The following is a 12,613-nucleotide window of genomic DNA, read 5'->3' as shown; positions in this document are numbered from 1 at the left end:
GCGCAGAAACGTCAGTTATCAGTGCATTTCTGCTGATACAAGCTGTTCTCTTTATGCATAAAATAACTGGGTAAATTAATTTCAAGGGCTAAGAAACATCAATTGATGTTTAATTCCAATAAATTCACAGTTTAGGATTTAAACACAAAATCTCATATTTTCACCATTAGGATATTCATTTTCCTTGATTAATAACAATTAGGTTCAAAAACAATTTAAATAATGCGCAAGTTCCCAGCTGCATGTTCAGTTCACAATTATTGGAATTGTATGATTCATTAAGCTGAAATCAGCAAGACGACTGTAGGACTTCAATAAAAAGAAGCCTGTTTAAGACCTCAGCTTTTGCGAGGCCTTGGTTCGACACCCGAGCAGGCGGCTCCAGGTGTGCACGTCTAGCGTAACTCATCCTACGATATACGTTCAATTTTATTTAAAATATAGATCGTATTTTAGGTAAGGTTCAAAGGAAACACAGAACAGGAAGCGCAGTTCCAGAGTAGCTGGATACAAACACTCAAAATTCAGTAAATACAACAAAGTTTTATTTAATACAGCACTTAATTACCTCAAAGTCTGTAACTCTATAGAATTACAGATATCGTTCGGTCACCCAAGTCGAGGCACCTGGGTACCTGTTACGGGACATCAGCCCATCGCAGATTATCTAAGCAGACTTACCGTCGATGAGCTCTTCTTTCAGCTTTGTCAGTTCCTTTCTCATTTCATCTAAAATATCCTGCAACATCAAATCTGAGAATGAACATTTTGAGAAACTAACCATCAAGGATTAATTAAAAAAAAAAAAATAAAAAAATAAATAAATAAAAAAAACCCAAACAAAAAAGCTCAGATTTAAATGCAACTTGTCTCTTTGTAGCACCTCCATCTGGACCATGTAGAGCTCTCAGAGGAGATGCTCATTACCGTACCGCAGTCATCGTGCCTTCAGATTACCCACGAGGCATTGAGGCAAAGCATCTCGCAACAAAGACACGCAGTTGTCCTCCTGAGCCTTCCACGTTGAGCAGAGACCTTACAAAACTAACCAGGTCAAGTGTCCATTTATGATCCTTCTCATCTGACCACCTCACATCTTCTCCATGTCTAACCAAGCCCCATCACTTGGGCTTCGTTTCCACGTGCAGCAGCGAGACAAGGATGGGCTTTATAATTGGTGCAAAACGTGCAGTGTCACATTTTTCCCTGCAGTTGATTTCCCGTCAGCGGTTTTAATTTTCTTTCATCGTTACAGGACACGAGCAGTGGGTCCCGAGAGAAGCCGAGCGCCGAGACGCAGCGCTACTGAGCGCCGATGCCACGGCCAACGTTGACGCGGAGCTCGGTTTCACACGCGGTCCAGCTGCGAGAGCAGATAGCGAAGACAGCCGCGGAGCGCGCTCTTATCTGGGGTCGCTCAGGACGGCCGCCAAACCCGACACCCCCGCCCCCCACCTCACTGCCCTCTCCCCGGCCGTCCTGAGCAATTAGTGAAACCCTCTCCAGCCCTTACTTATCGTTAGAGCTGCTCCTCGACTTACAACGGGCTCCTGTTCCCACGACCTCACCGAAAGCTGACTGTCATAAGTCAAACCCCACTAAGCTGTACTATATAAACAATTAAGCACAAGTGCTATGCTGTATAATAGGGCTTTCTTTCATTTTCCCCCACTAACATCAATAATGTGGGCAAATTAAAGTTTCACTAATACAGAATAATTACAAACAGCATGATTATATTTTCATACTCCCCTATTATTTTCACCTTTATTTCTGCATCTGTTTTCTGTTTCTTTTCCGCACCACAAGAAAACTCACGTTTTTGCTTGCTAACTTAGTAAAATGTTATTCAAGTAAATTTTTATAAATTTTTTTTGGTAAAGAAAACGCAGCGACAGACACAGTGACGGAGCCCGAAAGAAATACGGGGCTTGAGGCAGTATGACCAGTTATCGTACAGCACATGAAGCAGTCGGTGTTACACGTTATGACCAAACGTCGGCATTCGAAAATAATATAACGACGTTCACGGGACATCGGTCGTAAGTCACCTATGTTGTGAGTTAATGAAGGACTACGTTACTACTACAATTCTGTGTGTTGCGTTGCTCCTTCCTTCTTCCAACGCCATCCTAACACACTCCCCACCCCCCCAATTTTGGGTGCCCCATTACCTGTTTCAGCCTGTCGTAGTCAACACCTTCCGTTGGCACCCCATTGGCACTTAGGGACCCGGTTGGAGTGGGTGTGGATTTCGGTCTGCGGGAACATTGACATGATGGTTAGAAGAGCGCCCCCGGTGGTGGTCGATCATTGTTGCACGCTCCTTGACGACAACCTTCCGGCAACGACGGCAAGATGTCGCCTCAGCCCACCCCCCCAGAAAAGCACATCTACACCACTTTGTCCACGTTCGGCGAGCTCCCGCCGAGAAATCTTCTCCGGGAGAATAATTACGTTAATAAGAGGGTGGAATGCTAACACACAAGCGGAGGGAAATCTTAATGAAGAGTCTTTTCAGCTGCTAAATAATCTTCCCCCACTTTTCAAACACAGCCTGACAAACCACACACACACACACACACACACACACACACACACACACACACACACACAAAGCCCCCCAAGCTCCACAGCTTGCTTACATGTAGCACCCTTCCCAACCAGTTGCCTCAAAGCAAGGAAAATAATGCTCATAAACCCCAGACACATGCAGCAGCAAACAGCAGCGACATACACTTCAGAAGTATTCAAGGGGCTGAGTATCCCCTCAATGTGTTTTTAGAAGTCATTTAATGGAAAGCCCTATTAGTACAAAACCCCTTCTGTCTTTTACATCATCAAACCCTACATTTTGGATCCATACGAACTACTTCGTATGAACAGAAAGAATCCCCGAAGCCTTTCGCACCGACACACAGCTCACATGTCTGATGCCATCAGCGAAAAAGCACACCGGTAGCACATGCCTGCGCGGCAGCTGTCCACCAAGCACGGCTATGCCTGCAGGAACGCCAAGCCCATAGGTTAGCGCTGGGGGGATGGGGATGGGGGTGGGGTGGGGGTGACTGGGTGAGGCCAAACACTTCACACACTCATGCACTGAAGACAGGAAGTCAAGGCCAATGGGGTATGGGGTGCAGGAGGAAGCAATGGAAGGAGTTGAAGGAACAAAGTCTAGGGGCTGCAATGACTCAGGTCTTAACATAGTACTTGTTTACTTAAAGCATATAAAAATATAGCATTATAAGCTACGGAGATGTGTTTTCTGTCTAATTATAGCTGTGTGTGGGTTCCCAGAGGCCAGCGATCGTTTGTTCAGAGATGTTGTGCCCCACAACAGGGCCGTGAGCAGACCTGTGCGGGCAACCAGCATCGGGTCTATTCTGACGAGGACGTGATCCACACGTGTCCATCCGGGCCGGGCAGGGCACGTGGGGGGTCTTATCTGGCCGGCCGGCTGCGCAGCTCCTGGCGCACTCGCATCCGAAGCAGAGCCTGATAACGCCACGCTCGCAGTGCACGCCGCGTCGTCCCGCAAAGGGGGCGCAAGGCCAAACGGGGCTCCGCTCTGCACCATGTCTGCTGCTCTGAGGAGTTATTGCGAGAACCCTCAAACTGTAGACATTGCGCATAAGAACCAATCACCTTCCAGCTCAGGAAGGACCAAACAAAAATTGGAGAAATGCGTTCAAGATGCAACCATGCTGCCCCATCACCCCACCGCTACCACACTGAGCACTGCACGAGAAAACCCCAACACTGCAAAAAATGAGACCAAAAACCAAGCAGAGGACAGTAGTCAAACTGCAGAATCTTGTACCTGCTCAACGGATCAGAGAACTTCTCAGAACACGTCTGATTTCTCCACGGAGAATCTCGTCTGTGAGGCAGAAAAACCAAGACTTTTGTGGCTGGCAGGTCCGGACCTTCAGGAAAGTTACCAGCCGGACCTTTTCTTCTACGTCATTTCTTCATAGTACCCCTTCTGAGGAACCCCAGAAGAGTCCACACCTTGAGGAATGAACCTGCCCTCCGTACTACCCTAACAACTTGACACCACATTCCCGCAGGTTGAAACGCAGCCGATGTCATGCGAGATTTCATTCAAACACGTTCATATGGTTACAGGTGGTCCCTGATTTACGATGGCTCGACTTACGATTTTTCGACTGACAGCGAGCTGGCGATAGAAAGCGCAGTAGCGAAAAGAAGCGAAGTAGAAACCGTACTTCGAATTTTGAATTTTTTCCCGGGCAAATGATATGCGGTGCGATACTCTCTCGCGATGCTGGGCAGCGATCCGCATCTCCCAGTCTGTCACGAGAGGTGCGTATTAGGTGTATTAAATGTATTTTCGACTCACGATGGGTTTCGCGGAACGTAACCCCTTCGTAAATCAGGGACCACCTGTACTTGAGAATTTTTACAATGTTTAAACTTATTCCTCCTTAAACCAATAAAGTCACTTTCACTACAAACCACTATCTACTGCCTCCTGTGGATTAACATTGGCTGTAGTCAATGGAAGTTGCTGAGCTCTTCAGAGTGGGGGGAGGGGGAATCGGCCCGAGATTCCATCAAAGCTTCAGAAGAATCAAACTCTTGTAACATTCCTTTGCCATTCGCTCCTTCCACCTTCATCCAATGCAATATACACATTTTTACCCAATTATACAGCTGGGTATTCATACTGGAGCAGTTCAGATTAAAGACATTTCCTAAACGCAATACAACACTGGCAGAAGCAAGTTCCCAACCAACGACCTTTAGGTAAAAAGTCAAACCATTCACTTTAAATGCGCTGAAGATGGCATCATGTGATGCCAAAATGTTTGCAACTAAACTGGTTAGAGACCAGTTACCCCTAACTGCTACACTACTGACAGCCCCATGGCTGTGAAGTATCACATATTCTGTAGTCTGTGACGTGATGTTTATTCACTAGGCCAAAAGCTCTCTAATGTTTTCGAACCATAATGTCAACATCAGCAATGCAATATCAATGAAATATTTTTTTATTTTATACTTCAGACAACATTTTAAGAGGCACGGCGGAGCAGTGGATAACGGCAGCGCCTCTCAGCTCCTGAGCTGGTCATGAGTGCCGAAGTTAAAAATCCAGCTTAAGATGTGCAGAGTTAGCATGTTCTCCCAGCATCCGCAACCCACAGACATTCACGGAAGGCGGCCATGGCAAACCGTGCCTTAATGGGAAAAATGACACCAGTGACCGCTATCTCCAAGGTGATGTAAAATGTTATGGTACATACAATAATTTACCCATTTACGCAGCATAGCTAGTTGCCACTGGAGTAACTCAGGGTGATCATGGGTACTACAGCTGAAGCTTGGTGGTCCAGGGCAAAGCGGTGGCTCTAACCAGTAGCATCCCACCCTGACCAAGGTGGAGGACAAATACCAGTCTGCTCTTCTGTGCATCATCTTCATAATTTCATGCTAAGCCCTGACACCAAATGGTAGTGGTCAACAAGTGACAAGCAGCAAGGAACCTAAGCTCAGTGACCCACTCCGCTTCCATGGTCCTTACGGTCCACTGAAGTAACACACAGTACGGGACACTCAAGCGATTAAGGAGAGCAAATACAATGGGATTACCTTCCGATGACCGGAGATTTGCTACCATTCATAGTGTTTGCCCGCTCCCAGGGCTTCCGGGGCATATCTGAAAAGCAGCGAGGCAATCAATCAATCTTTCCATCAAGTCACTCCCAGCTATCAAACATGACTGTCTAGAGAGTGGTGCTACTGTAGCCAAACAAACAAATACGGCTGTAAGGAGACCCATTAAAGGAATCTGCACTGATCACGTCGAACATCCTCCAAACAAACAAACAAGATATTTAAACTACTACATCAAAAATGTAACTGTAGGAATACATGTGGATCAAGCTGAAACCATCCACAGAAAATGCCAGAATCCCACCGGTCTGAGATCCATGCCGTTCTCTCCCTCTCTCTCTCACCTGGAGTGCTACATGCAGAGACTTTGGGAGTCAAGGACTCCGACTCATCCTGTGGAGATCAGAGGGAAAGGAAGAGGTCAGAGGCGAAACCTCAGACCAACAGACCATTCAGTGAAATCAGTGTATCTGCACTTTTCCTGCAAGTCATAGAAACCCCCCATCGCTGGTATGAAACTCACAGTTTTGTCTCTCTGCTCGGGTTCTGGAGATGACCCCTTCTCCGCAATCCTCCTTCTACGCACAGACATATGACACACCCTGTGAAATCGTGGGCCCAACAGAAAACTACAACATACACTATCCCTACTGCTCCCCCCTCCACCCCCTGGCCTATCGATGCTGTAATGTCACCTCCTGGCCAGCAGGGCGCTCATCTCCTCCATCAATCCCCCTCCGGCGACCGGGAGTGGGCCATTTCCACGTGACGGTTCAGCCCTTCCGCCGGCAGCCGTTGCAGCGGTTCCGCTCTGCGCCTCTTCGCTCTGTGTGGAACGCGAGGTGTCGACATGAACAACCGTACCTGACTTCGGAGGGCCGCGATCACATTTCGCTTCCGCTTTTGTGCATCTGAGGGTCGTTTCGGACAAATAGGTAAAACAATACCACAAAAGCCCAAAAGGTTCTCAGTTTTGGCTCCAATGTGATCGAATGAGCTCCCTTTGTCACTCAGAACTGCTGAATCGCTCTCAAAATTCAAGGAGGGTCTCAAAACACACCTCTTTCACACCCCTTCTCTCCTGAACTGCTACGTGCTCCATAAACTTACACTTCATTATCTGTTTTAAAAAAGTACTCTACCAATTCTATGTACATCTATCCATGTAATGTATGCAAGTGTAAACTGGTGGTACTCTGTAAATTGCATGTCAGCACCTATATCCTTGTGTTTGTAAAATGCAGTTTTCCTTTATCCGAGTTGTGAAATGGATAAATGTAAATGTGACGTAAAACCACCACTAGCTGAAAAACTTAGGGGAAAAAAGACAAAAGGCTAAAATAAATCTACTGGTCACACATCGACAGAATGAAATATTTTACCAGTGACCAGAACTCAACTCAGTGACCCGGATCCTCAACCGCAATTCCACGTGCGGGCCGGACTTCCGCACTCACCCTCTGCACTTTCCGCAGCTTGGCTCCGGCGAGGGCGGCCGCCAGCCCGGAGAGGGGCCGGCCCTCCTCCGGAGCAGTTGTGGGGGAAAACAGGCCGACCGGCAGGGGTGGAGCCGGCGGTGGGGGCGGGGCTGGAGGCGGGACCTGTCCGGGAGGAGGCGCTGGAGGTCCCGTGGGGGTGAGGCTGGAAGGCAGAGGGGGCGGAGGAGGGGGGCCGGGAGGGGGCGGAGGCCCCAAAGGAGGGGTCACAGTGGAGCCGGGAGGCAGGGGCGGTGGGGGTGGGGGAGTCGGAAGACCCTGCGTGGGTTCTGTCAGGGAGGAGAGCACAAGGAGGAGAGCACAAACTGTCAGTGCAAAACTGAACTCCAAGAAAAATTTTTAAATGTTCAGCTGGTAAAACAATGCCGTCCACTTCGTGGAGGTGCAAGCAAACGTTACAACTCATCTGTGTCTCATTTAATAAGGACATCATTGTAAACATTTATATAAAAGGAAAAACGTCTCCAGAAGAATTAACTGCACACTAACACTCAAATGCTTTCATCCATCTGGCGTTGAACCAAACCAATAAACTTCATTTCCTTCAATGTCAATAACCCGAATGCATAAAATTAACCACATAGTTAAGATGACTTCACTTTAAAGGAAACACTGTGCAAACATTTAGCGCGTCAGCGTCGCCACTGGGAAGGGAACTGAACCAGATTTGAAGCTCTAACTAAAGTAAGTTCTACGTCTCAGGTTCCACACGTCAACGGAAACATCCCATGAACGGTCAACCAACCCAAATCCCGAGATCTGGGAATTCCACCAAAATCCTAGCTGGGGAGACCACGAATGGTGAGGATGGATGATGGACGCCACCCACATCCAGGTGAGACAAGGCGGCCTTGTCTACCTGCACACTGAATGATATCGACAAAAAACAAAAAGTCAATGTGGATGTTTTGTGTCACAAAACCATTTGTGCTCATGAGGTTCATGAAGGACAGGACAGCAAAGTCGTCTTAGGGACAGAATCTACGGCACGTAGCCGGTCGGTCGGTACAGAACCACATGCGGTCAGAGGGGCGGATCTTTACGTTCCAGCGGTAGCTAAGCAGCGAGTGCGGTCCTTTGATCGTGGTACCAGCCGGCAATTAAAACCTGAACCTCAGCTGAACCCGTGGTCCGGCGGAGATCTTCAGAAGAAAGCCAGAAATGGATCAAATGGCTCGGAGTCTATACCGAAAAACACGCGGGGGGCGGCGCACGTGGTCTTTGAAGGCCAGCCGGAGCGCCGTCGCTCCAGTCTGTTTGCAGGCATTTTAAAAGAAAATGTTCTAGTTTAGTTCACAGGAATTCCCAGTCAAAAAACAAGAACTCTCTGGATGGGAGCTGCCCCTGCGGGCTGATCAAACGCGCCGGCGGCCGGGACTCCGGCTAATGAGCATCATTTAATGATTAGCGGGGTGGAAGTCTGCGGATCTCTAAGGGGTCACCGGCCGAAGCCGAGCGCTGACCGCGAGCTCCGCCCTCGCGGCCCATACCTCACACTTCACACGTGCGTCCAGCTTTCAGCCTTGGTTTGAATATGACGCTTTTTACGTGACTAATTATGACAGCGGTTGCAGAACTGAGTCTCAAAACACGAAATACATCCATTCTTATATACAAGCGGCTCCCGATTCACGATAGTTCGACTGACGGTTTTTTCGACTTTACGACGATGAGCTGGCGATAGACATTCAGTAGAAAACGTACTTTGAATTTTGTATTTTGATTCCCCCCGGGCAAGCGATATGCGGTACGATACTCTCTCGATGCTGGGCAGCGATCCGCATCTCCTATTCGGTCACGCGGAGATGTGTATTAGTTGTATTAAATGCATTTTCGACTTACGATATTTTCAACTTAACATGGGTTTCGTAGAACGTAACTCCATCGTAAATCTGGGACCACCTATACATCTACGCAACAAATACATCATCTCTCGATTACTGAACTTAAATGGGACAGACGCTACGCTGAATAAGCAAAAACGTCAGATAATACGGAAACGAACGCGGGATAAAAAAACTGCATGAAACTTATCATTAATATCATAATTTCTTGTATCAAACATACACAATATGTTCTTAGTGATTAAAGTTTTTCTATCAATTGATTTCCTGTTAGGCCATATGCACACTTTGATGTTGACGTCACGTCGGCCCACATGTCGGATATTCCGGAATACGGAATAACCGAGGGTCGGATTACCAAAAAAGTGGAGTTACTTCACTGGCACTATATGGATTACCGAAATAGCAAATGAAAGAGTAACCAGCTGTGGATAATACACACTTGGCATTCGAGTTTGTTCACGTGTCCAGCATACTTTAGATGGTGCTGAAATTTGAGCATTTTGAGCTTATGAAATGCAGTTTTTATTCGTTCAACATTTTGTTGACACTAAATTGTTTGATTTTCATACATTCGTAATTCTTCCAGATGCGTTTTATCGTTACACTTTATTCTACTGCATTAGACGGAGTTCCACCCATCGATGAACAAGGTCACCATCGAAGTGAAGCAGTACCACGGTAACCACCAAAAAAAACTCATTAAGACCGCATAGGTCTCAACGTTTTGGGTGACCACAACAATACTGGTGTTCTGTATTTTGACATGTCAGGCCGTCAAGTCCGTGACTGAATGAGTCCACAGCGAGGTGATGGTTGATACGAGGAGCAGAGGAAACAAACCCAAACATGGATGGGTACGATGGTGAATTGCAGTGACGAAATGAAACTGATAATTTAAATAAAAAAAAATTAAAAAAAAAAAAGGGGGGGGGTGGGTAAGTTCAAACAAAAAGGTCGGGGACAATGACCGCCCTGCTGTTCCCTCCCTCCCTCGAACCCAGAAGAGGGCACAGACCCGACGACAAGCTGTGCCAAAAGAGCGGCTTGCGGACGTCCAGAGGAGCAGGACGCTAGAGCTAGCGGCTAAAGTGCCAGTACAAGGTCAGACACCAGAGATAAGCACTGGAAGCCACACCCACAGAGTTAAGCCACGCCTCCCGAGCCAGTCAGCATGTTAGTGAGCCAAGAAGTGGAGCAGTTGGAGAGACAGAGAGAAGAGGCCTTACCCGGCTGGGCGGGGGAGTCGGCGGGCTGCGAGGCCTCCGGCTTGGGGCCACAGGAGCTGGACTCCCCCAGCACCGAGCTCAGAGAGTGCTCAGCGGAGGTGGGGGAAGCTGTGGAAGAGGAGGGGGAAACAGCGGGGTAGGACGAGGGGGGGGACATAGGCAGAGCGATGGGGGACGTGGGAGACGCCTGGCAGGACGCAGACAGGGAGACAGGGGGCAGCGGTGGGGGAGGCGGGGGCAGGGGGGGCTGGCACGAGGCGGGCGAGGAAACCCGCGGGGAGTCGGGGGTGCTGTTGGGGGCCGAGGGGGAGGGGGGCTTCTGGGATAGGGGGCCGGGGGCGGGAACGGCTATAACAGGACGGGGTCCGGCAGCTTTCCCAGGAGGACTGCTGATCATGACCGGGGGCGACGGCGGTAGAGGGCTGAAGTTGGCGGCCGACCAGGCGACAGATTTTGAGGGCGGGGCCGGGGGGGGTGGGGGTGGAGCCGGCGTCGTCGTCGTAGTCACCGCCACCGCCGGCGGGTGCTTGTTCAGGGGCCGGGGAACGGTGGCGTAGTGAGGCAGCACCGGGTGGAAAGCAGAGCCCAGGGACGTGGCGAAGCGGGAGGCGGAGTTACGCAGGGGCGGCGTTGGGGGGGCGGCGGCGGTCGACGGGGACGAGGTCGGGGGCACAAAGCTGGGCTGCGAGGGCAAAATGGGGGAGGAGGCCACCCTGGAGTAGTCAGGCAGCGAGGCGGTGTGTAGAGTGCTCTCAAACGCTGCGCACACAGCAGATGACACACACACACACACACACACAGGGGGTGGGGGGGGGAGCAGCACAGCACAGGGAGGAAGGAGGAGAAAGAGAAGAGAAAAGGGGGCAGTTGAAGCAGGAGAACCAGCAGAGACCCTTTTATCCCCCCTTCTGTCGTTCTCTCTCCTTCGTACCCAGTAAAGGACCCCCCCCAATTAGTGTCGAAACGGTTAGCACATCACGCCAGTCATCACATGCAGCTCAGAATATTGAGGACACACCTTTAGATAGCATCAGTTGGTGTGACACACACTAACCGGCTGTATTAACCCCTCATTAACCGCGGTTTAGTGTCCCAGCACCCCAAACGTCCACAGCGCAGGTCCTGATGGGTCTAGGATGACCGGTTGTTTGTCCACTTTCCTCTGTATCAAACAAACCGTACCACTAAATGGACTCACTCCGGCTCTTCTCACCGGTGAAAAGAAATTTTAAACTGAAATGTACATTTGCATATACCACGGTACCCCAGAACTAGGGCTGTAAACCTTGGATGAGACCCCAAAAAAAACCCCTACAGGCTCTTCGGAGATCAGTCCCTCTTGAGCGCACAGCAACACCAGACTAAAAAAGTTTCACGATAAAGCAAATGTTTTGAAGCTACAACTGTGTGTGGTCAAGATAAACTTTAAAAAAAAAAAAAAAAAGAAATCTCTGCATGGTGCTTTAAACTGCAGTTTCACATGCTGTCTTTAGTCTTTCTCTACTGCAATTCACCACGTTTCTCATTGAGCAATTTGAAAGATTTCGCAGATTAGCTGAAGGAAAGTGACGTGGGGACAACAATGACTTTTGTCTTCAGCCCCCACCACCCCAAATTTGCTCAACGACCCTTTACATGACCAACGGGGTAGGCGGGAGCACAGCCGACCAGGGGGTCCTTACCGGACTCCCAAATGATCAGTCTTCCCAGAGGAGTGCAAGTGGGGAAGGAGAAGAAAGAAATGGGGGGGGGAGGGGACTAATTTTGGCCATGCTGAAAACTTAATAACCGGCAAAGAGCGGAGGTGACAACTTGTAGCGGAATTTCACACCCTGGATAGTCCATATTCATACGAAATGAACCCCAATCTGCACTGAAAGTATGACCCTGCAAAAAAAAATAAAAAATAAAAATCCCTCACTGCTCTCAGGACATGTGTCTGGTTTGGGTCTGGGTTTATAGTACTTTTACATTGATTTTAGTTGTGCTTTTTCTCCAACTCAGATTACAATATCAATTACAAAAAATCACAAATCATTTACCCAGTCATACAACTGGGCAATTTTTACTACAGCAGTTCAGGAGAAGTACCTGGTTTAAGGGGAATACAGAGGAGATAGGATGTGAACTGGAGCCCATTGAGAATAAGAAAGCCGCTCTAACCGCTACGCCACCTGCTGCCCACCCAGGAGTCATTCATCATGATCATTATAATTATTTTATTATTACTGTTATTATAATCGAGTTCCCGCCAATTATTAACACAAAGTAACTGTCTGTGGAGCTCAGTAGTGTATTGTTGAGCAACTCAGAGCAGTAATCGCTCCAGTAAAATTTACCCTACTGTATAAATCAATGTAAGCAGATTAACACTAAGCTGCTTGGTGTCATAAGTAAATAA

The 12,613-nt window shown here is 48.5% G+C and overlaps 1 protein-coding gene across 3 annotated transcripts in view; it reads right to left on the bottom strand.

Moving 5' to 3' along the window:
• The window catches only part of enah (ENAH actin regulator), a 49,243-nt gene that overhangs the window by 943 nt on the left and 35,687 nt on the right, over window positions 1-12,613 (bottom strand). The window contains exons 6-14 of one of the 3 annotated variants that reach the window (XM_029248153.1): window positions 10,213-10,971; window positions 7,101-7,408; window positions 6,339-6,469; window positions 6,167-6,221; window positions 5,988-6,036; window positions 5,620-5,686; window positions 3,824-3,883; window positions 2,175-2,259; window positions 682-739 (exon numbers count right to left, since the gene is read on the bottom strand). In XM_029248153.1, coding sequence (XP_029103986.1) covers window positions 682-739; window positions 2,175-2,259; window positions 3,824-3,883; window positions 5,620-5,686; window positions 5,988-6,036; window positions 6,167-6,221; window positions 6,339-6,469; window positions 7,101-7,408; window positions 10,213-10,971 — 1,572 coding nt within the window. The remainder of the gene's footprint in view (window positions 1-681; window positions 740-2,174; window positions 2,260-3,823; window positions 3,884-5,619; window positions 5,687-5,987; window positions 6,037-6,166; window positions 6,222-6,338; window positions 6,470-7,100; window positions 7,409-10,212; window positions 10,972-12,613) is intronic. The other 2 variants (XM_029248185.1, XM_029248208.1) reach the window with 2 other exon arrangements.

This window comes from Scleropages formosus, chromosome 1 (assembly GCF_900964775.1).
Source record: "Scleropages formosus chromosome 1, fSclFor1.1, whole genome shotgun sequence".
In the NCBI taxonomy this organism is placed as follows: domain Eukaryota; kingdom Metazoa; phylum Chordata; class Actinopteri; order Osteoglossiformes; family Osteoglossidae; genus Scleropages; species Scleropages formosus.
Note: the sequence above shows the minus strand (reverse complement) of the source record. Positions and strands in the feature narration are given on the sequence as shown.